This window comes from Protopterus annectens, chromosome 5.part1 (assembly GCF_019279795.1).
Source record: "Protopterus annectens isolate FY-2018-M chromosome 5.part1, PAN1.0, whole genome shotgun sequence".
NCBI lineage: Eukaryota > Metazoa > Chordata > Ceratodontiformes > Protopteridae > Protopterus > Protopterus annectens.
The window spans coordinates 634,559,341-634,585,219 of NC_056736.1; the positions used below are offsets into that span (position 1 = coordinate 634,559,341).

Consider the following 25,879-nt stretch of genomic DNA (forward strand, 5'->3'; position numbering starts at 1 on the left):
AGTATTACAGCATGCAGTACAGTGATCTCATTTTCACTAGGTAAGATGTGGAGTTACATAAACCCCCATGAGCCACAAAATGAGCTGTGTATGTACAGCGCTGCCCACAGCTGCCTAGGCATGTGCGCAATGCCATGTAGAAGTGGTTGTGAAGTTTTGGCAGTAAATGAGATGTGCAAATTGAGTAATTCAGAGACCATAATCACTTGATCCCTCATCTGCATAATCACCATTCTTAGATGTCCAGATTTGTCTGATTTAAGTGTGAGGGTACTGCATGAAGACATTACACCATACCTCTCAACTGTCCAGATTTTTGCAGAATGTCCAGATTTTTGCCTCATATTTTTGGCTTGTTTCTCATAAAAATTGTGGTTTTCTGGCAAATCATTTTCAAATCATTGAGGACTGAAGTCAGAAAATAATGGCAGACATTTGAGTTTCAGACTTCACATCCTTCAGAAAAATTATGCAAATCAAAATCTGTTAGTCTATCAACTAGTTTGTAAGAGCAATATTAAAAAAGTCCCTATTTTTGGGCCTTTGTCCCACAATTATTTGTGGCTTTGTCCCAATTTCTTACTCTAAGAGGTTGAGAGGTATGCATCACAGAAGTATAGGTACTTTCCAGAGATACTTGTTAGACATGATGAAATGCAGTTTGCTTAAGAATCATGCATTTCTTTCAACATGTTTACTTGTAAATGTACTTACCACATTGCCAGTGTTTTACATTCCATGCTATACGATCAGTGACATGTACAGACAATCAGGGGTACAGTGAGGCAATTAGGGGGTACTGCTAATCAGTACCATCATACTTATACAAGTGTTTTCCATACCTACAAAAGCATGCCTGGCCAGGATCAACTGGATAACATTATTTCCTGTAATGGGAAGAAAATGAGAAAGACCAAGTTCTCACATGCCAAGAAATAGGTGCTACTGCATATCTTCTGTCTCCACGGGCAGTAGCTCCTCAGGCAGGCTGCTGGTTAGGCCTTCAAAGACTGTGCATGGAATGATCTTGTGGCAGACATCCATGCTATTGGAGGCAAGGACTGCAATTATCAGCAGTCCTCCCATAGGGCCACATATAACAACCATGTGGCTGGAAAAAGACTTGTTCACCTTGCACAGGAAGGTAGATTGAAGGGAGGTGGGACATCAGTCTAGCAATCTGACAGAGATGGAGGAGGTCCTGGCCCCCGTTAGAGGCAGTGTAACATCTGGATAATCCCACAGTAATAATACCAGACCTTGGAGCAGAGCTGCAGAGTGACTCATTTTTATTAGTAGGAGATTACTCGGGGGGGGGGTACTGTGATATCTGTATTTACAGAAATACTATTTACATTTCTCATGCACTCACTGCCCATCTGACCAACACTGTGGGTTTTGGGTAAAGTAGGAATGTCAGTGATACAGTCTGCAATGGCATAAGCATGAATCAAGGTATTTACTGGCACTGCTGGGCAACACTGACATATGACATTTCCACTAAGACTATGTTCAAAATGATAGGTATTTTTAGACTGAAATTTCTGATTTGTTGTGTCCACAGGTAAATCACTATCAGGCAGCATCACTGTGGAACTGCCACTATCTGATTCCAGTAATTCATCTAGCTGTGCCTAGCAGTTGGTGCAGAGATTAAAGGTGTGAGCTGTGGGTCTTTATAGTAGACAGTTTGATTCATTCTCTCAGCTCCCATTTACTTACTGTGTGACCTTCAGCAAGTTACTTTGCCAGTCTTTGCTCCTGCATTGCCAAGTCATTTAACCAGACATTGTTCCTGAGTTGCCCCTGAAAAAGTGCTGTACATCCAGTGAACCTAGAATTTAACAAATAGGTATTATTATTCATAATGATGATGATAATGATGATGAAGAAGCGACATGTTTAGGGAGTACTGTGGGCAGGTCAGACACAGGGAATGTGACACCTGGATCTCCTTTTCCGACCATGGAAACAGCATCTGTGCCTACCATGACCCAAGAGATGCACGTCAAACAGAAGGGACAGATTATGGGGGCCAGTGAAACCCAGGATAGTGTGAGACCCCTACAGAGCAGTCATCCATATCTGTTGTAAGATTCATAGAGTGAGGTTATACATATGGGACTTGTAAGTACTGGTGTTACTTGGAGACCCAGGTACCATTCTCTCCCTGAATAGAGCATGGAGGCACAGGCTCATGTCACCACAGCCATTTCAGTTAGTGCAGCTAACTCAGGTGGTGTGTGGTACAACCTCTGGGACTGTGCGTGTGAAAGTTTTGATAGACTAAATCACATAGCATGTGCCATGCTCTCTGATGGTTGCATACCAGGTCTCAGGTGCTGTCCAGAAAACCATTCTACTGTTATCTCCATGAATGGTGGCCACCATGGAAGTGGACATCCTAGATCCTGGTCACATGGTGCTAGCATGTCCACAGCTAAATCTGCTGTGTAAGTGACTAAGGAGAGAAGAGACTATCCCTGGTGTTGTGACAGTCACTGCAGTGGCATGTCTTGTAACAGATGTTCACCACCCAACAGCATGGCACTGCCTAGCAAGGGGTGTGGTGCAAACCATGCATCTCCCGGTAGAGGAGCTCTTGTGGGTGGGTAAGAATGTCCAACAATCTTGGTGTGGTTTCTGTCTGCTCTTGTTACCAGCTACCACCTTGAAAGTCTTGCAATCACCTGTAGTTTTGTTATTTTTACTGTTTATAGTAAAATTAAGCTTTATTTATACATTATGTTTTATAAGCAGCCCTTATTTTACATGCTTCTGACATGTGTGATATTTTTAAGTTGTGCACGTACTCTACATACATCTATAGCTTTCTCCAGTATTAAATTAACTTTTTTCATTAGTCTGCCCTTAGAGTTCCATTTATGATTCCACAAACTATTCTTTTCTTATAAGAAAATCTTCTAAATCAGCAGATTTACACTCTTAACGCTGTGATTTATAAGACCATCACAAACATCTGTTTTCTCCTGAATTATTTTATTTTTAGTGAAACAGATGCCACAATTAGGACAGGATCTTCTTTGCTCATAACATGCCCGAAATTTGCTTTGAAAGACCAAAATGTTTACCTTTTCTTCCATTTTAAAAGTAAATATGTTAAATTCCCAGATGGCTTTTTACTTTCAATATGAAGAAACGTCACATTGGAATCTTTCTGGTTTGTTCCCAGTGCTATCTGCAGTTAGATGGAGCACACAACATTGAATCCAGAACTTTCAGCTCTTAGACCGTCCTTAGGATATGATTATAGTTATATGACTGTCATTTTGTATCAAAAGTTGAAAAAATAAAGCAAAAATATGTTAGTGGTTCAATGGAGTGCAAAACAAGAATAAAATATGAAAATAAGATTCGTAAATGAGTGTGTGGTACAAACTTGTAAAAACAATGTCTGTGTCAGATTTTAGTGGAAATTGTATCACAAGACTAATGGCAGTTAGTACAAGGTGACCATCTTGTTACAGGACCTAAACTGGGACACTTGAGGACTGCCCTGGGAAGCCAGGTCTGCAATCTCATTTCCCGACCCCATAGGACTGGAGCTACGGCCGCCATGTCATCTCGCACTGGGGCCAGCAGGTTAGCCTCCTGTCCTTCACCCAGCACTGTGGGGATGTCACTGTGTGAACAGCACCAGCCAGGAGCCAAGAGGCCACATGCCAGGAGGCTCGAAGCGATGCACATTCATCAGAGCCTGGCACCATGGGAGAGAGAGATTGAAAAACACAGAGATGGGGGGACCCAGGGCCATCTCCCCTGTGAGTTTGAAAGCCCTAGGAGCAAGGCAAAGGGGAGAACCAGTGTCACAGAAGTCTGGATGAGGGACTGTCTGAGGCTTCGCAGCCCAGCAGGGTTCCATGAAGCTGGGAAGTTCCCCTGAGAGGCTCTAAGAGCATGCGTGACACTGTATGATTTGGCAGCATTCAGGAGATATGTAACCCTGGAAAAGAGCTCCCTCTTCAATGGGTAGAAGTGGAAGCCTGGAGGGGGTCCATCCTGATGGAAGTCTGGAAGGGAGAGAGAGGTGGAAAGTCACAGGGACAGGACAGCTTGCACCTGGGTGAGGAGGTATGGACTATGCTCCTTCCCGAATGGAAGTCTGGAAGGGGGAAAGAGGCAGATAGTGACAGGGTGGGCAAGCTCCTGCTTGGATGGGGGGGGGTGTTCAGGCAGAGCTCCCCACAATGGAAGTCCTTAAGGGAGCACTGGGGAGGACAGCAGCAAGGCCTGGAGAGCTCCTGCCTGGGTGAGCAGGGTCAGGCACTGGCACCCCCATGATGGAAGTCCTTAAGAGAGTGACTGGCAAACAGTGGCGGGGCCTAGAGAGCTCCTGCCTGGGTGATCGGGGTCAGACAGAACTCCCCATGATGGAAGTCCTTGAGAAAGGGTTACATATTAGAAACACAAAAGGGTTAAATGTCGAATGTATGTACATCAACACATAAAGGTCGATGTACATACAGAGCGAAACATATAAATGGTGAAATTCAAAATGCTGAACGTGTCTTTTAGCCATCATGGGGATGGTAGGGATAAGGAAATATGTCCTTATCCCCATTGTAGTGCAGTCTCAGAGTTAGTATATATAAGTTAGGAGGTGTGGAGGGTGCAGGGGGGCTTGCCCCCCTGCAAAAGCGTATTAAATTAATGTTTAGTTTTTATTTTACTTACTTGTTTGATGCGTTTTGATTACGAAACACGCTTGGTGTTTTGATTTTCGCCATTTACGTGTTTCGCTTTGTATGTACATCGACCTTTATGTGTCGATGTACATACATTCGGGGTTTAGCCTTTCTGAGTTTCTAATATAGACCCTGAGGGAGCATCAGGGTGGATGGCAGAGGGGCCTGGAGAGCTCCTGCTGGGGTGAAGGCATCCAACTTCACCTCATAACCGACGGCATCCTTGAAAAACCTCAAAGTCCCCAGAGCTGCTTTGGATGGGAAAGCAAGGGGACTCTGAAGCCTTCATGAGAGTGGATTTGCCCCTCAGTGGCCTAGAGGAGTTCTGGAGGGGTGGACAGGATCAGAGGGAAGCTCCCCTGAGAGGGTCTGATGGCATGAACAATCCAGCACAGTTTGGCAGCCTGCAGGAGACATGAAGGTGGCAGAATCCCTTGACATGGGGGGCAGCAACTGGGGAAGGTCTCTTGGACAGCTCGAAGGGAAGGCCTGTAGGGGTCGCCCCTGACAGAAGTCAGTAAGGGAGCTCTGGGCAGATGGGTGTGGGACATGGAGAGATCCTGGCTGGGTGAGTGGGATCAGGCAGAGCACCCCATGATGGAAGTCTTTGAGGGAGTGACTAACAGATGGTAGCAGGGCCTGAAAGGATCCTGTCAGGAAGAAGGCATCCAACCTTACCCCATATCTAATGGCATCACCTGAAAAATTGCAAAGTCCCCAGAGCTGCTCAGGATGGGAAAGCAAGGGGACTGGCTGTCCCAGGAAGTCAGGTCACCATTCAGACTGAGCGGTCTAAACTGGGACATTTTTGTGGTCCAAAGACAATGTTCAGGATTCTGGGACAGAGAGTCCAAACTGGAACTGTCCTGGAAAAACAGGGACAGTTGGTCACTTTGAGTTAGTGTGTTTGCAGACCTGCATCCAGTAGCAACAAGCCCTGGCAGAATACATGCAGCAGTTGAGACAGTGATGCAAGCCCAAAATCAGATTTAAAAAAAAAAAACATCCTGTGTTAGTTAAGTACCCTATGCTTCTGGCATCATGCCAGATCTGCTGAGAAAATGTTATTAAACAAGTCATAACAACAGAAGAAGAAGCTCACACAGGAGATATTGCTTACCCAGCACTTTGGTGAATAAAGACCCAGTCTATATCATATGAAACTCATGCCCCAGGTACTTTGTCTTAAAAATAAAGCACTTATTCACGTACACAGAATGCGGCAACCTTTCTATGGTCTCTGGTCCACTAATTTTCAACTATTTCAAACCAAAGTCTGGACTATTAAATACTTGTTTTTTAAAACCTCCAGTTTCCAAGACAACTTACTGAAACTCACTTTTGCAAACCAAATTTTAAAATGTTGAACATCCATGTCTTACTGCAAAACAAAATGCAACTTATTGCCCAAAGCACTCCCTTCAAGCCTGTCCATCTAAATGCAACAAATCCAAGGTCAATGCATCTCTGTGAAATGCTATCCTTAGTGGGAAAGGGATTTGGAATGGGGTTCTGTCCTCTCCCCCACTAACTCTGACTGCTTTGTAGTTCATAAATAGGATTTTCAAAAAGACTTGCATGGAATAGGTTGCCTGAGTTAAAGTGTATATTACTGAACCTCCTTGGAGTCTTTGCTGACTTTGAGGCTGTTTATGCTCCATGAAGTCTTGACTTCTAGTTACGTTGCTCTATCTTTTTATCCCCATTGTATACTTACCGTTATCCTTCCCATGACCTGACAGACCCTCCAGTGCCCAAGTCACTATACAGTCCTGGTCATCTGGGTCAAAGTCAGGGCTTCAGCCATCTCATCACTGAGCCAACAATTCTGGCAGCTTTAGCCACAGAGCGACATACACATAAAGGAAAGGTTTCACAAAATGTAGCAAAACTAGTATAGGGACTGCATCACAGTTTATACAAGGACAGGCTGAAAGGCAACATACATAGACTCTGGGAACAAAGAAGAACAGAGCTTGGAGGAATGTGACAGAGACTTCTTCAAGAGATACAAAAGGCAAGGAAGAAAAAGGAAGGAGTGAAACCCAATGTGATTGTCAGAAATAATTCCTACACACAGTGGATAATGGACTTATGAAACTTCTGGCCTAGTAAGTGACACATGCTGAAACACTTAAAAAATTTAAAAATACATGAAAAAACATGATGCCTTTTCCAGGTTAGATGTAAGGAACTAGAGGTATCTTAGAAAAATGGACTTAGAGTTCACTTGAATAGAACTGATGAGTTATAGGATGTTGCATGCAACAAAACATTGTATTGGTTTATTTTTGTAGTAATGTTATACCAGTGTCTGTCTTTCTCTCTCTCTTTATCTTGTCTGTTTATGTGCCCTCTTGCCATAACACTTCTTCATAGGTTCAGAAATACTTATTAGGCTATTGATCTATTAGGATCTTAAGAACCCTAACCTTGATTTCCCAAGGTAATTATTAGCCCTTCTATTTTGCAATGTGAGTCTCCAAACACAGGCCATACAGGTATGAATGTCCAAAGATGGGGCCGTACAAGTATGAATCTCCAAATATGGGCTGCACAATTATGAATCTCCAAACACAGGCCATACAAATATGAATCTCCAAAAATGGGACTGCACAAGAATATGTTGTGTACTTATATGTTTCACCTTCTCCATGAGGGCCATTGATGTTAAACCAGGGAGGAATTTGCAGTTACCCATCCATTTGTCCAAGTTATAGTTGAATACAATAAGAGAAGTACTCTGATTTACTTGGGGGGGAAGTCAATTCTCTAATAGTGGAATTCCCTGTGATAAGTACCTGTCCTTCCAGCACGTTCTGTTAAACTTGCAAAAAAAAAAGATTGAGGAGGTCCCTTGAGTGAGTCCTTCTGATACCATTAGACTTCTGAATTTGTAATACGTCTAACAGAGCAGGATCTGCTTAGGCTCTATATGTGAGGCAGAGGTTTCCTCTCAGTAGCCTGTATAATATAGAGAAGAGAGACAAAGCTTTGAGATGGTGTATGTAGTTTTTATGATTTAGTCCCTTGATTTTATAAGTGAAGAAGCATTGCGGCCATTCCGGCTTTTACAAGTGATTGGATTGGTACATGCCAAAAGGGGCATTATGGTCAATGACTGGCCTAATGAGTACTGAGTGTAGAGAGGAACAATTATGTCCCTGGATCTGGATGCAGTACCCTTCAGTATAAGCTCTGCAATGATAAAGGACTTCCATACAATAGTGGACACATGGTGATCAAAGGAAAGTTCATTCTCATCAAAGGTTTCCAGATCTCTAACTATGGGATCAATTTTCAGGGGAGTGTCAATGTGATAGTTAGGGTCTATATTGAATCAGCGAATGCTTAAAAAAGTGAATGCTGATTCATTGACCCTATGTAAGCGAAACCTTACAATCCCAAACACTCGGAACAGCGATTTTTTTTCCCAGGGAAAAAAATCTCTGTTCCACAAAAAAAAAAAAAAAAAAAAATCTTTAAACAGTATATACCCCTCAATGTGGGACCTGTGCCCCCCACACCCCCCTACTTAAATATACCAACTCCGAGATCACACCACAGTGGAGGAAATGGCAAACTCCCGAAACCAGCCCAAGCTTTCGCTTACATAGGGTCAATGAATCAGAATTCGCTTTTTTAAGCGTTCACTGATTCAATATAGACCCAATAGTTACAAAAGGGTGTCATGCTTGCCAAAGGATACAATTATACATTTCTGGCATTTAATTTCAGTCCATAGTAATGGCACTATTTGTTTGGGACAGGACCTCTTGTAGGATCATGGTGTCCTCTGCGGAGTCTAGGATGGCACAAAGTTTGCAGTCATCTGCAGACTTGGTCAGCCACAATTCCTCAAAATTAGCTTTGTCCGCTGAGAAATAATTAAATGCTAAAGAGGAGTGGCCGAAGGACTGGTGCCTGGGCCACTCCATTAGTGCAGGTCTTTTGGAGGAGGTACAGCCACCCACCCTTCCTTCTTGTATTCTATTTTCCACCCACCCTTCTTTTTGTATTTTATTTGCCACCCACCCTTCCTTCTTGTATTCTATTTGTGAGTCATTTTGCTATCCAGTGAGCTACATAGGGACTAACATTTAGCTGGTAGGATTTATCTATGATAACGGAGTGTGAGATGGTGTTGAAGAACTTTACAAGCTCCAAATATGCAGTGTGCACTGATTTGCCCCTGTCCATTGCCTCAATGATTTTTGAAGACGTCAACCAGATTAAGTAGGCAGGTCCTGCCCTTGATGAATCAAAAATGGGTTGGGTTGAGAGTCTTTAGGTTACCTATATCCCTATTTATTAATTCCATAATGATCCTTTCCATAGCCTTACAGATAAAGTTGTTCAGTCTTATGTGTCGGTCATTTTGTGGGTCTGTTATAGCCCTATTTTTATGCAAAAGAATGACTGTTGCTGTTGTCCATTCCTCCCGCACAAAGATTGTTTTGAGGATAATATTGAAAACCTCTGTAAAGGGTCTGACAGTTATTGTTTCGTGCTAGCCAGTAAGCAGCCTGGTATGTTATCTGGCCCTATAGATGTTGTCTTCTTGGCCTTAGATAGTGCCTTGGCTTGAGAACTTTTTCTTGGGAGACTTGAGGAGAGGTTGTAGATGTGAGTATTTGATTTGAAATCATTGGAGGAAAGTAGGTGAATCCGCTAGAAAATTATGTTGTCTGGGTCTATGTATGTCATATCATTTACTAGTAGCTCTACAGAGTGATTGTTATTGTTTCTGAGATTTCTTACATAGTTGAAGAAGGGCTTTGTGATTATTTTTTTGTCTGGATAGCTATTTTTACTTCATATCTGTTTTTGGTTGATTTGATCAGAAATCGGAGTTCCTTGCTTAGTTCAGCAAGAGTGTTTTTGGCTTCTTGACAGTTAACTTTATTTTTGCTTTCATTGATTTTTTATAGGTTATGTTTATATTAGGGTTCCGCCACAGGGATTTATTTTTGAATTTTGCATCATATTTATTTCTGAGGGGGCCAGAAGCATCTATACAACTATTTACATCTGCAGAGCATTTGGCAGTTAAGGATTTTGTATATGCAATGGGATCGTCAAGGTGGAAGGGACTTTTGAATTCAGTCTGGTCATCACTCATTTTTTGTAGATTAGCCTTTACATAGTCTCAGAATTCTGAGGTATTAGAGGATGCTTCTGGCTTTCGTCTTAAGTTGAATGTGGCTGACATGTGGTCCGATTTGACCACGGTGGAGGTTACAATAGGAGGGAAAAAAGCTGTCCCATATTGATTAGGACCCCCTCTGAACAGATGCTTGAGCTCTCAGACAGATCTTTTCAGTGCCTGCTACCGCCCTGCTATTTTGCTTGTAACCTGAATTAGCAGTAATAATAGCTGTTGGAGCCCTTTGTTAGATTTTTATTTGAAGCGTGTTGCCTCCTTGCTGTTAAGCCTATCGCCTGCTTAAGATATTATAACAACTACTAGCGCACTGATTCATATCTTTGTATTATTAATGTTGTTTCCTTGTTATTTTATATCTGGCTTCTGAAATAACTTCAGTAGGAAAAAAATGAACCCTTCTCTCCAGTCTTCTTTAAATTCAGCTTTATTGAAAGGGAACAGGGTATTTCAAAAACAAGACCAACAATACGTCTTCTTGAATCTTCTGCTCATATGGAGGCCCGAGGCTATGTCTCTCTCTCCCTCTTCTTCATGATTTTCTAGTCTTCTAGTATTTGTTCATAGGTAAAGATTATCTTTGAGTAGTAGACCAACTTCTCTGTGTGAAACAGTCAGACCTTTAACATCAAGCATCTTTAGATACTGCAACAAATAACACCACAAAATCAACGAAGCCCCTCAACCTCCCCCACCCCGCAAACCCCTCCTGGCATGAAAACAGCAATAGCAGACCGAAATGCAAATTAGGATGATTGTTCCTTCATCCTCATTGGCTCCTACAACTGATTGGCCAGATAGAGTCTTCTATCTCTATTATTTGTTTGCTCTAACTCCCCTTCTCTGCTTACTCTTTTTGAATGTATAAATAATCCAGCAATGACCAACAATATTTTGGTCTGAGAAAGCCAGTTGATGAAAGCGCTGGGTTATTCTAATGACACTATGCATGCATATTACTTTGCATTGCATTATATTTTTTAATGTTCTGTAGAATAGCTACATTTGAGAATTAACTTTGGCTAGTTTAATGACATGAAGAATAAAGCAGGAATGAGTGTAGTATATGAATGAACCATGGAGCTACAGAGAAATAATGTTGTTTCTTTAGGTTCTGTATTTCTAGTATATTCACATTTATTGCAAAGTGCACTGCAAATATTTACAAGCTTTGATGCATATAATTAACCGAGTCATCAATTTTTATTTTATGAACATAATATTCGTATTTGATCGCTTCTTATTATACTTCATTTAAATCTTTTGTTTACTCTTTAGGTCAGAATGCTGCTCTGAACTACACCATCTGTTCAGGCGACGCTCAGCAGTGTTTCACCATTAATTCAAATGGCACACTCCAACTACAGAAACATCTAGATCGTGAGCAGCAGTCTGTTTATAATTTAATTATACAGGCTGCTGACAAATCAGTCCCAGAATCCTCGAGACTTAGCAGTAGCATGCACATTACACTCTACATTGAGGATATCAATGACAACGTACCATGCTTTGTTACTACTAATTACATCTGCTTGTCTGAAAATGTCACTGTTGGTACAATAGTTACAGTGATTCAAGCCACAGATTTGGATACAGGTGATAATGGTGTTGTTGTCTATGAAACGGAGAACTTAACTCATCAGAAGTTTGCAATTAACAAAACAAGTGGGGAGCTTTTACTCACTGGAGCACTGGACAGAGAGACGATTAACCAGTATTTTTTAAAAGTGGTTGCCAGAGATAAGGGACTGCCTTCTCTTTCATCAGTATTAAACATGACTGTTGATATTGCAGATATAAATGACAACAGTCCATCTTTTACTTATGAGACTTACAATATTACAGTTTATGAAAACATAGCCCTGGGCTCAGAGCTACTGACAGTTTCGGCTTCAGATCCAGACTACAGCACGAATGGAGAAGTTAGATACGCCACTCCATGCAGCGAGTTATTGATTGATTCTGTCACAGGACTAATCATTGTTGTTAAAAAGCTTGATCGTGAAAGAACTCCAGTGTATACTTTTGTGGTCACTGCGTCTGATAAAGGAATTGTCCCCAAGTTTGGAAAAGCTACCGTTAACATAATTCTGCTGGATGTCAATGATGATGCTCCTGCATTTCAGTCTGAGACGATTAATCTGCATTTACCAGAGAACATAACGCACTTGCCTCAGTCAGTCTATCTGGTATGTTGCTGGACCCTTATTAATACTAATTAAGCCAAAAGAGTAACACATAAGTATTTTTGTTTTTGCCAATATGCAATTAGTATGTTCCAGTGTATTTATTTACTAATGTAAACAGTGGGTACTCACACTGACCACAGCAGGGATCATTCATCTTACAGGATAAATATTGTGAAATAAAAAATAATTACAGCAATGCAGTGTAAGAGAATAAATGAAATGTGTCTTTCATTGTGGGGAAGGAGTTATAGAGAAATTTTAGACATTACTTAGTATGGCACAAGTCCATCCAACAAGCAGCAAGAAGACAAATATAATATGAACACAACTAGAAAATAACATTGTGATGCTTGATAACATAGTGCAGCATAAGTGAAATAACGTAATAATGCAATCATTTTTATTCCTGTGAGAAGGTGAACTAATCTACAGAATGTGTATTTAGAGGCACAGTTAAGCAATATTCTAAACAATAAGAGAAATACATTGCAGTATATCATGCATGTAGCAGTGCTACAGTTAGAGCTGTAGCCTTCTGAGACTTGCCCAAAGCCAGATCTTACATGTGCAAGCGATAGACAGATATGTGCATCAGCTTCAAATTCATGTGGATTACTTGATTTTTTTCACCTTATTTTTTCATCAGTGTTCACAAAGCCATATGCATTGCAATATCCTCTGTCTATTCCAGTGAATCATTATCAATAGATAAACATTTCATAGCACATTAAACTATTATTGCAAAACCTATCTAAATCAGTCTTGTACAGACTGGTGCAAATAAATGTACAGATCATAATACTGTAGTGTGGGTTGAAATATCATATTAAAAGTCATTTCATATTCAAATCATTTAAGAACTGCCAGAAAAAAAAAAACAGACTAACTTGATTTACAGCTGGGCACTTAAATTCTACACATCATTGTACCAGTTCAGTCTACAGACCCTCTCTCCTTCAGTTCTTTGGCTGTCTAGTAGCACATCTAGACCCTGGAAAACACTGTTTGTCTGTCTGCTCTTATTACCCTTCTAATTCCAAAAAGGAAAAGCCTGTGTCTTCCTTCGTGCTGCAAACTGGCTTACTTGCCAAACAAATCTATTCCACTCTTAATCCCAGCCCTCTTTAAGAGACAGAATTCTCAGAAAGAAGAATAACACACACCATTCATCAGCCATAAGTGTAGCTGATTTAGAAATGCATTGTACTGCTGCTTGGGAATAAATTCCTTCATTGCAATATCCTGTGAATAAACTGTCTTTGCTGGTACAAGTATTCTTACTGCACTCCCTTGTTTCTACTAGCTATGGTATTTTTATTCATCTACCACTGCCTACTCACCTTGTGCTTCACAAGCTGTGACCCTCTGAATGAGTCTTCACAGAAAGCCTGGTTTCTCTGCTAAACAGAAGTTTTTAAAAAGACTAGAAACTTATTTTTGTTCCTTTGCTATGGAGTCTTCCTTTGTTCATTTGGCTGATGAAAAAAAAAACATAGGTTCATAGGTTGGTACTAGGCTATTGGCCCTAGGGCCTATACAAGCCTAGCAATAACAATTCCCTGGCTATTTCTTCCCACAATATTTACTTCCCTGGACCTCTGTCTAGCAGGGCGACTGATGTGATCCACGGGGTGAATTTTCTATCTCCCATCCAATCATCAAGGTTCCTTTTGAAGAGGGTCAAAGAGGTGCTCTGTTGACATGTATGGGCAGTGTATTCCAGAGTCCGGGGAGTGTCTAGGTCAGGAACCTATCCCTCCAGCATGTTTTGTTCATTGTTATGACAAGGTTTAGATCCCTGGAGAGTGTGGCTCAGAGGGCTTGGGATTTCTTTAAGTGTAGAATGTCCTAACAGCTATGGGTTTGATATGGCCTTGTATGTTAAGCAGAGATTGCCTCTGAGTAGACGATATGCGGCAGGGTATAGCTGGAGTTTTTTTAGAAGGTCAGCATAGGGCATCTGCTTTAGGCCTGTGATTCTTTTATTAAGGTAATTCTGTGGCCTTTCCAGTTGTTGCAGATGTCTTGAGAGGTACATACCAAATGGGGCATTGTATTCTATAATGGGTCTAATGAGGGATAAGTACAGTGGGACAATTACCTCCTTTTTTCTGGATGAAAAGCTCTTAGTGATGAGGTGTGCCACATAGAAGGATTTCCTGACTGTTGTGGCAATGTGGTTATCAAAGGTGAGACCACTGTCCACCTATGTCCCTAAATATCTTATCGTACCATTATAAGTAGCAGATATGTTGAACAGAACATATTTATCATCTGAAGTCTCACTGGAAGAAGTAGCAGAGAAGTTACCAATGTTACCAATTATTATCAATGCCAGTGAAAAGGTAACTGCGTTTTAGAGATCTTTTGGCACTGACTTACAGATTCACTTACTGAAAGACGTCACAATAAAGGTCTGCTCTAAGCAAAAATCAATGGTAAAGAAAGAAATTCAGCCTTATTTTTTCCAAGAAAAATAAATAAAGTTCATAGCATGATGTTCAGAGATAACAAAATAGTAGTTCCAAATAACTGAGAAAAAGATAGACGAATCACATCTGGAAATAGTAAAATGCAAAAAATTGCAAGAGGAAAATTGCCAATTTTAGTCAAATAAACTGTACAAACTATCCACAGTCTATATATTATATGTTACTATCTGCAGTGTAGCATATAAGAACAATCTAGATGAAGAAATGATAGCATACCCAACACCAGAATGTCTGTGGCAATGTGGTTATCAAAGGTGAGACCACTGTCCACCTATGTCCCTAAATCTCTTATCGTACCATTATAAGTAGCAGATATGTTGAACAGAACATATTTATCATCTGAAGTCTCACTGGAAGAAGTAGCAGAGAAGTTACCAATGTTACCAATTATTATCAATGCCAGTGAAAAGGTAACTGCGTTTTAGAGATCTTTTGGCACTGACTTGCAGATTTACTTACTGAAAGACGTCACAATGAAGGTCTGCTCTAAGCAAAAATCATTGGTAAAGAAAGAAACTCAGCCTTATTTTTTCCAAGAAAAATAAATAAAGTTCATAGCATGATGTTCAGAGATAACAAAATAGTAGTTCCAAATAACTGAGAAAAAGATAGACGAATCACATCTGGAAATAGTAAAATGCAAAAAATTGCAAGAGGAAAATTGCCAATTCTAGTCAAATAAACTGTACAAACTATCCACAGTCTATATATTATAGGTTACTATCTGCAGTGTATTATATAAGAACAATCTAGATGAAGAAATTATAGCATACCCAACACCAGAATGTCTGTGGAGTTCGGTGGGGGTTACAGATTTGTTCCTGTTCGGAGGCACCATGTACTTTTCTGAAATAAAGACCTTTAAAAACAACCCAAGAAGAAACTTTGCAGTGTGGAGGGTGTGAAGTTCACTCCTTGAATTATGTTATGCACCTAGTTCACTAATAAAAATTAAACTGAAAAATGCATACTACAAAATAATAAAATAGAAGACAGTAGTCCACAGTTGAGTTTAAAATGTAATATCCTTTATTGAAACATACAAACCACGGATACCACAGATTTTTCTTTTTGAAATAAACACATTTACAGGCACAATAAGTGCGAGCGTGATAAGTGCATTAAAGTCACATGATACAAGCTATGCAATGTTCTACTCTATGGCTGTGGTCTGAATTATACAAGACAGTAGTCCAGAAGATTAGTGCATGAAAAATAATTCAGACTTATTATGTCCAGTCCACACTATCTTTATTCTATTGGACAAGTTGATAGAGTTATCCAAATAGTGAAAAATCCTGTGAGGAACATCTGTAGCAAAATCAATAAAGACTCTCTTCTTGTTGTTTTGTAATAGTCAATCCTGGACTGGATACTTATATCCAACCCCCTCACTTGTATCTCTAGCAGGCTGTCTGCCAAACAGCCTCAATGACCATCAAACTACCTTCCTCTTAGAAAAAAAACTCACCATATTAACCATACAACCTTACGAATAGTCAGGAACAAAACAAACTTCAAACCAGAAGAGTTTAGAAATTCATTAAACAGATGTAATCGGAAACCATTAACATCACTGTCACTAGATGAGGCAGTAAACTAATTCAATTCAACCTTCTTACATATATTAGACCATCACGCACCCGCTAGAACCATTAGAACAAAGACCAACTATGCCCCCTGACTAAAAATGGAAACTAAAACTATCCTCAAAGACAGGGACAAAGCATGGACAAACTACCACAAAAACAAATCCCAGTCAACAAAACAAACCTACTCAGAGCTTCATAATAAAGCCAAGAAATGCATTAAATCTGACAAAATCAGCTACCAAAACCTCCAAGAAAAACATCTCTACAACTGACAAAAATTTTGGTCCACTATGAATTCTGTACTAAGACCAGGAAAAAATACAACCCCTATACCCAAAACAGTAATTAACGCTGAGAACATCCCCACTCAATTCAATAAATTTTTCACTGACTCAGTGCAAGCCCTTGCAAATACCCAAAGTATGAATAACAATCCTGACCTGTCACCCAACCACAATAAGACCAATCCACATGATAATAGCACCAACTTTACCCTACATCCAACCTCAATCAAATCCATTTTAAAACTCCTCCAAAAGCTTAAACCAACCACCCTGGCCACTGATAATCTACCAGCAGAGTTCCTACAGGTAGCTGCAGATGCCATAGCTTACCCTGTAGCCATCCTAATTAACAGATCTATAACAGATTGTAAAGGTCCTAACATATGGAAACTCTCTCACATTATACCATTACACAAGGGAGGAAATTCCATCAAACTATCAAACTAAATAACTATCAACCTATAGCTATTCTATCACCCTTATCAAAGATTCTGGAATGAGTTGTTCATACCCAACTCATAGTCTTCATCCTAACAAACAACCTACTAACTAAAACTCAACATGGCTTTAGGCCCTTCCACAGCACCACAACAGCACTAATGTCCTTCTCCAGTACAGTTAACCACCACAGAAACAAAGGACAACTAGTTTCAGCCATTTTTCTAGGCCTGCCTAAAGTCTTCGACATGGTCAACCATAACAGCCTCCTTAACACACTAGCCACACTAAATATCAACACACACTCTATAGCATGGTTTAAAAGCTACCTATCAGGTCGTCAACAGGCAGTGAAATGGCACAACCAACTATCCTCTCCTCTGCCTGTTACCATAGGCGTCCCTCAGGGATCCATACTTGGTCCACTATTCTTCTCTCTATTTACCAACCAGCTCTCATCCTCCACACCTAATGCCTCAGTAGTACAATACGCTGATGATACCAACTTGATTTGATGACCTACACTCCCTGGCTCAACAGTCCTTCTCTCAAGACGAGTCTTGGTTCACTAACTCTCAGCTAATCCTGAATCCAAATAAAACAAAACTTCTCCTATTCAACACAGGTAGATCCAGTCTCCCATATGACACCTTCACCATCATATCCAGTAACAAAATAACAATCAGCCCAACTCCAACACTAAACTCTTAGGAGTATAAATAGATTGCAACCTTAAATATGACATTCATATAGCCCAAACTATCAAAAAGGTTCATAAAAAACTCGGTCTCCTTTATCGCAATAAACATTTTCTTACTAAACAAACTAAAGCCACCATAGCCAGGACACATCTGCTGTCTACCCTCCTCTACACATCACCAATACTTACTAACCTCTGCAAAGCCCACCTACAGAAGCTAGAAACCTGCTATAACAAAATTGCTAGATTCGCTACTGAAACCCCATGTAAGACCCATCACTGTGTAGCTCTCAAGCAACTAGGGTGGCTTGAGCTACCTCAGCCATTGAAACTCAACCAATTGTCATTTGCACATAAAATTTACTACCAACCAACTAAAATTCCAGCTCTACAAAATTTAATTATACCTTATTCCACTACTAGAACTTTAAGATCCAGCACCCAAAACCACCTAGAAGTCATCAAACATAACAATGATGTAGGAAAATCACTCTTTAGCTATTCCACAGCAAAAGCTTGGAACTCACATTACCACCTCTACCCAATTCAAAATGCTTCTCAAAGCATACTATATGAACTCTTGGTTATGCTCCTGTGACTCCCCAGGATAAACATTGTTCAGCTACTCATCCCCCATCTAAACCTAATCTCAATTTAATTTCCATAGAGCAAATAGTCCACCAAACATGTTTACTATAACTGAACCACCTATCTCATTATACAATAAAAACACTATACTTGTCAAATAACATTCAAAGCTTCTATGCGAAGTATTATACTGGCACTATGTACATATGTAACTATCTCCTATGGTTCCTCATTGTGTTGTGATATATGAAAATATCTGCAAATATGTTTCGTTGTATTTTTGCTGTACGTCATCCTTTGCCAGTTATTATTAATAGATATCTATGCTATATAACCTGATGATTCGTACCTTTTGACCTGTGAAACTCTGAACTGTGTAATATGTGATTTGTAATTAAACTGTGTCTCTAAGATCAAGCAACTGTGAGGTAACGGGAAATCCCTACTTCTGCTACCTGCCACAAAGAAATGTTGGCAGAGTCAGTCATAAAATTATTTTACCAATTCTGCAGGCATGAAAGAAACACACACAAACATATATCTATGTATCTATATATATATATATATATATATATATATATATATATATATATATATATATATATATATATATATATATATATATATATATATATATATATATATATATATATATATATATATATATATATATATATATATATATACACACACACACACACACACACACACACACACACACACACACACACGCATGCACATGCACACACACACACACACACACACACACACACACACACACACACACACACACACACACACACACACACACACACACACACACACACACACACACACACACACACACACACACACACACACACACACACACACACACACACACACACACAAAAACACACACACACATATGGTTTTACATATTTTAGTTGTGTCACTTTGGTTAACATCTGTTTTGTTGACCTACTGTGGAACAGATGGCTGATCAGTGTGCAAGCTCAATAATCCCTGGAGTTGGGGAATATGCCCATTCTCCAAGGATTATGGGATCTCAAAGTTAGTATTTATAATTAGCAAGGGGTGTGGAGGGGTGCAGGGGCCTTTCCCCCTGCAAAGAACACTGTTTTCGAGTTTGCATGCTCCAAGGTTACATTCTGAGCATGCATGCTGAGCTGTTGGCATTGTGAATGTTGATTTTTAAGTGTCAACATTCACAATATTGATATTTTATTTAGTTACACACACACACACACACACACACACACACACACACACACACACACATATATATATATATATATATATATATATATATATATATATATATATATATAGGGTCTACTTTCTTTAAATGAAAGTACTTTTCAATGAATGTCACTTACCCAAGCTCATTCCTCCAAAGTGCATTACACCTAACGCATGGACTGCCGAATTCCTTTCCCTGTGAAAGGAACCACTTGGCCACCATGGTACTACACCAAAACAAAGCAAAACTAAACCCACCAAAGTGAGGGGCTTTGACCCCCACACCACCCATGTGAGGGGCTTTACTCTCAACCTCCCACTTAAATATACCAATGCACTAAACTGAAGAGAGGGCAAATTTCACCATGGTAGCCAAGTGGTTCCTTTCACAGGGAAAGGAATTCGGCAGGCCGTGCATTTGGTGTAATGCCACTTCAGAAGAATGAGCTGGGGTAAGTGACATTCACTGAAACGTGCTTTCATTTAAAGAAAGCAGGCCCATATATATATATATATATATATATATATATATATATATATATATATATATGTGTGTTTATAATATGTGTATTAAATGAATGTAATAAATATGTGTATATATCCCATGCCATGCTATATATTGTTACAATTAACTTGCTGTAGTCAACTTAGCACACTGCATATATGTGTGTATATAAAGCTACATGGTATGTTGCTGTTGGCTTTCTAGACATTATGTTTTTTTAGGAGTTTTTCTTTATTATTATTATAATTTTTTTTTTTTGTACTTTTATGTTCATATTTTAAGGTTGATTGGGTGAATTGAAGTGTGTGTTGCATGTTCATAAGTGTTTACTAGGTTAATGGCCACAAGGGTCTTTTTAAGCATAGCCATGCATCCCAAATCTCTGACAAGTTCTGTTACCCTTGTTAAGTGTAAGCAGGAGCTTGGAAGATAAAAACTTTCACAATCAGGGGCTTGAGAGGTGAAACATTTACAGGCTGCCTGTGTCCATTAGAGACATAGGTGTCAAACCAGGGATGAATTTCCTGTTCTCCATCCAATTGTCCAAATTATACTTTAATTGGGTGAAGGAGGAACTATGCTTCACATGGATGTGGGCAATGTAGCATGCTTTTGTGTGTGTGTGTGTGGGGGGGGCAGCAACTGTATATTTATTTCATTTTTTTATGTGTTTAGCATATCATGTAGTATATACTTGCTTCTAGAGAAATCATTTGGAATATAGACCCCATTATGGTTAGACCACATTTCCTGTCTCATTTTGTTTTATATAAGAAGCCTCCTGAAATGGCACTGTCTATGTTGTAGTATATCCATCAGCTAGCCCAGTTCACCTTATCTTCTGTTCACCACATCAGCAGTACCAGTCCAGCCTCCACAAGGGACAGTGATGTCCCCTCCCAACCCTAGTCAACTCCTTCAGTGCACAGACTGCTCATCAAACCTTGATCATTTGGCTTGTGGTAAGACTTCATCTCTATGAATGGAGACATATTGAAATTCTACCCATGGAGCTCTTCTCCCCATAAATGAATGAATGAATAAATAAGCAAATTAAAAAATCCTCATTGTTGTACTGTCTCATCTCTATAAAAATATGTTTTTTCTTGTTCCTTTTTGTTGGGGGGAAACAAATTTTGAAAGGATCTAATTTAAGAAAAGTTTAACCCATGTAGTTTCTTTATTCAGTTGCCAAAGCCACAGATATTCTAAATCCCTTCTATATCAAGACCATTTCTCAGATGAGGTATTTGGAGTTCACCAGTTATTCCATATTCTGAAAAATGATAACAAATTTGGGACTTCATATTTCAAATTAGTGGGCACACAGAATTCCAATGTATGAATTACTAGCTGGCAATAAGTACTACATCTTTCTTAAAAAGAGGTTATGTCTGAATCTGAGTCTTCAAGGTGAATTCTATGAACTTTAAAATCAAAAACCCAGAAGTTAATCTTAGTTTACAAGTTCTGTGAAATGTAAGCTGGAATTTCATAGTACTCTTTGATTTCCTTATGAAAGTGGAATGATGCCTGGCCCTGAGAAGGTACAGAGGACTTTCACATGAAAACTGCATGAAATGTCAGGACTGCAATATAGGCAAAGGTTGATCAAGTCTGATTAGCTTTCACTAAGTTATAGATGGGTGCAAGTGACTTTATAAATGTTTATTGGGCTGCAGCAAATAGGTACATACTTTTGGTTAAACAGGAATTATAAACGTCATATTGTGAAATTGAGTAAGACAACAAGAAGAAACAGAAAACTGATTACTAGTGTTTTTAGAAAGACTGAATGAGTTTTGGAAAATTCCACCAGAATTCATAAACATAAATAGTCCAGCCTTTCAAGTCAATTGGGATAGATATTCTTGCACTAAGCATTAATGACATCTGGCAAGCATATTATTTGGGCATTGACCTTATCTGTTTTTTTTACTTGATAATCAGAATGAATATGGTTCCCTGCTACTTCCCAATTCAGCCATAACACTAATCTAAGTATATTAGCCATATCCTTTGAGACTATGCAGTTCCATTTGGTTTACTAAACCATATCCTTTGAGACTATGCAGTTCCATTTGGTTTACTAAACCATATCCTTTGAGACTATGCAGTTCCATTTGGTTTACTAAACATATCCTTTGAGACTATGCAGTTCCATTTGGTTTACTAAACCATATCCTTTGAGACTATGCAGTTCCATTTGGTTTACTAAACCATATCCTTTGAGACTATGCAGTTCCATTTGGTTTACTAAACCATATCCTTTGAGACTATGCAGTTCCATTTGGTTTACTATAAGGATATTTATTTATTTCAGGATGTGAGCAGTTTTCTTCATCTTTTAATTTGCTAGTATGTATAATTAATTGACTACCTTGATATTCTCAAAGACTATATGATTTTCATTATGATTGCAACAGCAATCATTACCCCACTTTATTGGATGACTGAATGATGTAATTGTATCTTGCATAAAACTTCACCAGGATATCTTGGAAGCATTGATATAAAAGAAACCAAAGTGGTGCCACAATATATTAAATGGGGATGCTTGTGTATAATTGATGTTACTAGGAGATGGATGTTATAAGAAGTGTCCTCTTTCACTTTCAGTAATGAGCATGTACACCTCTACGTGTATGGTTCATATGTTTTCAGCCTATGTTTCTCTTACTGCAGGCAGGCATGAGCCACATACCAGGTTCAACGTTTATAGCATCATTGCAGCCCTAGTTCTAAATCACTATAGATGTGCAGTTTGTATCTCATGGAGTACAACTGCAGTATAAAGTGTGAGGCTGATATGGCAGTTAGTGCAGAGGACAAGCCCGAATCTATGCAGTTACTGCTGTCTTCACTTTTCAGGGATTGGTATGTGAATGTATATAGCAGAGAGGGTTTGTGTCCTGTGATCATTCACCTTCCTGAATCCCTACAGAAGTTTAAGTGCCAAGTAATGGATTTGTTTTTCTTGTCTTTTTCGTCACTCCTCCCTCCTTCGTTTGGGAGCTCTTACTCATTTTTGCTGTTGCATTTCAATGAATTACCATTTGACTTCATGCACTCCTCGGTTAGTGTTAACTCTGGCATTGGATTGGACAGCCTTATATAATTCTTCCAGTAGTAACCCAGCCTTACAGATGTTTACATTTTTAAAATGTTTATTTTTTTTTATTTTGCATTTGTTTAGCGGATGGTGTCCGACTGGGCTTGGTAGCCCATTTTCAGCAGAGACCCAGGGAGAAAAGCTCCATTAATGTACAATACAATATTAGACATTTGATTAGCACTAAAATAGTTACATAACAAAACAGAGAATCAACAGGGTAGTACATCCTTAGGATATTAGATTACAGAGTTATAAGAAATATAAAGGGTCAATTGTTAAGTTGTATATTCATATGGGAGGTGAACAGAAAGGAGTGGATTCAGGCAGAAAGGAGGGGAGAATATAGAGTGCTTAGGAGTAAAGGGATAGAGTGAGGGAAAGATGTAGTGGGTAAGTGCAGAGAATGAGGGAGGAAAGTTATTTTTGGAAGAGAGTAAGAAACTTGTGCAAGGTGGTAAAGGTAATGCACGTAGAGGTGCACATGCTCTTTACTGAAAATGAAATGGTTTATTCATTGTTAAAAAAGACATTGAGTTATTATGCTGTCAGTGTTAACTTATTGTATGACTATAAGTGTTATATATACTGGTTAAAACAATCTGTAACTTTAATTCTTAACTGGATACCTGTATGGGGTCTGGTGATATCCTGCACTAACTTTAACATTTTCCAAGATAACTTCATGCTGAAGCACTCCGGAAGAATAAACGTCTTTTGTTTCCTTCTGTAGCTTGGTTTTGTGTTAGTATATTTTCACAGTGTGCACATGATCTTAAAAAAACATACTGAGATATTACAAAGTTTCCTGACCTGTGAAAGACCCCACTATGTTTTTTTGTCTTTACTGAAAGTTACAAAGCAAAGCATCACTTTCTACTTTAGCTTTCCTTGTTTAGGTTTACAATTTTTGAAGTCACCTGGGCTGGTAACAAAGAACGATAAAACCCTGACTATGAATCAGTCACCCAGAGTTCAAGCAGCATCTTCGGGTGCTAGACTCCACAACTCGATCAAAGTCATCTTCCTTTTAACTTTCGGTTCACTTGTACGCAGTGGGAGCACCCACCCAAACTGAGGGCTCCCCATCTCTTCGATAAGCAACACCTCATGCAAACACTGAAACAATTCAAATACACTAACACCTTTTCATCTACATGCCTAGACCATATGTAATAAAATCTCCTCGCTATACTCGTGGATTGAACCTAACGATCCTGACATCCTAGCCATAAATTAAATATAGTTAAAACCTGGTATAGCCTCTGAAAAGAATTTGCCACCTGGTCACTGCTTATTAGACCTTCACTGTACAGACAGAAAAGGGATTGGCATTGCACTGCTCTACGAAAACAGCACCCAGTTTTCTCTATACCATATATCACTTCCATCTTTCTCAGAAGTGGAAATCGTGATCCTTCTCTTAAAGATTAATGATTTCAAATCTATTTGCATCTAGTGGCTCAGACTGTAGCATATTGGAAGAAATTCTCTCCTGGTTATCCCTCAATATACCACGTAAAGTTATCATCCTAAGTCATGTAAACATCATTTGATATTCAACAACGCTATCATCCAATGCTTTTCAAATTCAGTTATTTATTTATTTCCAGTTTGATTACTGGGGAAATCCACTGGGCCCAGAGAGCCCGTTTTCAGTGGAGGCCCAGGGAGAAAAGCTCCATGAAACAGATTACAGTAAAGATAGCAGTCCAATAAAAATAAAAGTACAAGTACAAATACATATCAAATAATTCAAAGCATGAGCAATACTGCCCACAGTGGAAAAATATTGTGCAGATACATTTTAACAAATTCACACAGTTAAAGTCAAAAGTCAAAAGCTATTTACAATATTTACAGAGTGTGAGAGATCGTATGGGAATTAGCTATAGAATGTTATAGCTATAAGGTGCTTAGGAACTCAGGAGGATACCCTCCCAGGGGATTTTGTTAAAGAGTTCTAGGTAGGGAGAATGCAGTTACATTTCCATTTGGAGGACAGGTAGGTGTGAAGCTGAGTTTTGACGTTGTTTGTGTTTGACATTGTCCTTAGTGTGGAAGGGAGAGAGTTCCATTCCTTACCTAAGGAGAAGGAGAGGAGAAGTTGTCCAGCAGGACATTTAGGTTTGTGGACAGTAATTAAGTTTTGGTGTTCAGATCTGAGAGTTCTATTTGGGGTATATGGGGAAGGATGTTAGTTAGAGCGGGGCATTTGATTGGATTAAATATTAGTCTATGTTCTGTAGTGAGCTGGAGGAAGTCCAGGTAATTTGTGAATTCTAACCAGCTGAGGGATTGGAGGTTAACAGAGTGATGAGTGGAATGTTTGGTTTTGGTGGCAAATTTAGAAATTTTGTTATAACAGCTTTCAAGTTTGGAAGTGATGGCAGAGGATAGGTTAGTTAGTAGTGGGGCACCATACAGAAGGGAGGGAGGAAGGTAAGAGGATGCCAGAGTATGCCTGGTAGCAGTAGAGAGGAACTGCTTGTTCCTGTATAGCATACCTAGTTTTTGGTGGGTTTTCTTTATATTTTGCTGAATATGGAGGTCGAACTTGAGGTGTTCATCTATAGTTACTCCACATAATTTTGCAAAGGGAATGACTTCGATCACAGAGTTTCTTTGGCTAAGAACTTGGAAGAAATTTTTATCAAAAGAGAAAGATTTTGAGGGTGTGAATAGTAGTATTTTAGATTTGTTAGCATTGAGAGAAAGGTGATTTTGGCACATGCAGATCTCAGTGGTTGAGAAGGCAGTCTGAGTTTTAGATAGGAGTTCAGAGAGGTTAGAGGCAGAGCAAACAAGTGTAGAGTCATCTACATACTGGATGACTTTGGCATTAGGAATAGCAGAGTGAAAGTTAT

The 25,879-nt window shown here is 39.3% G+C and overlaps 1 protein-coding gene across 1 annotated transcript in view; it reads left to right on the plus strand.

The window, feature by feature from the left end:
- The first annotated feature begins 2,389 nt into the window (after positions 1–2,389).
- Positions 2,390–25,879, plus strand: part of LOC122803241 (protocadherin Fat 4-like) — a 165,761-nt gene continuing 142,271 nt past the window's right edge. Inside the window, exons 1-2 of the mRNA XM_044072839.1 lie at positions 2,390–2,453; positions 11,149–12,059. Of these exons, the coding sequence (XP_043928774.1) occupies positions 2,390–2,453; positions 11,149–12,059 (975 nt within the window). The remainder of the gene's footprint in view (positions 2,454–11,148; positions 12,060–25,879) is intronic.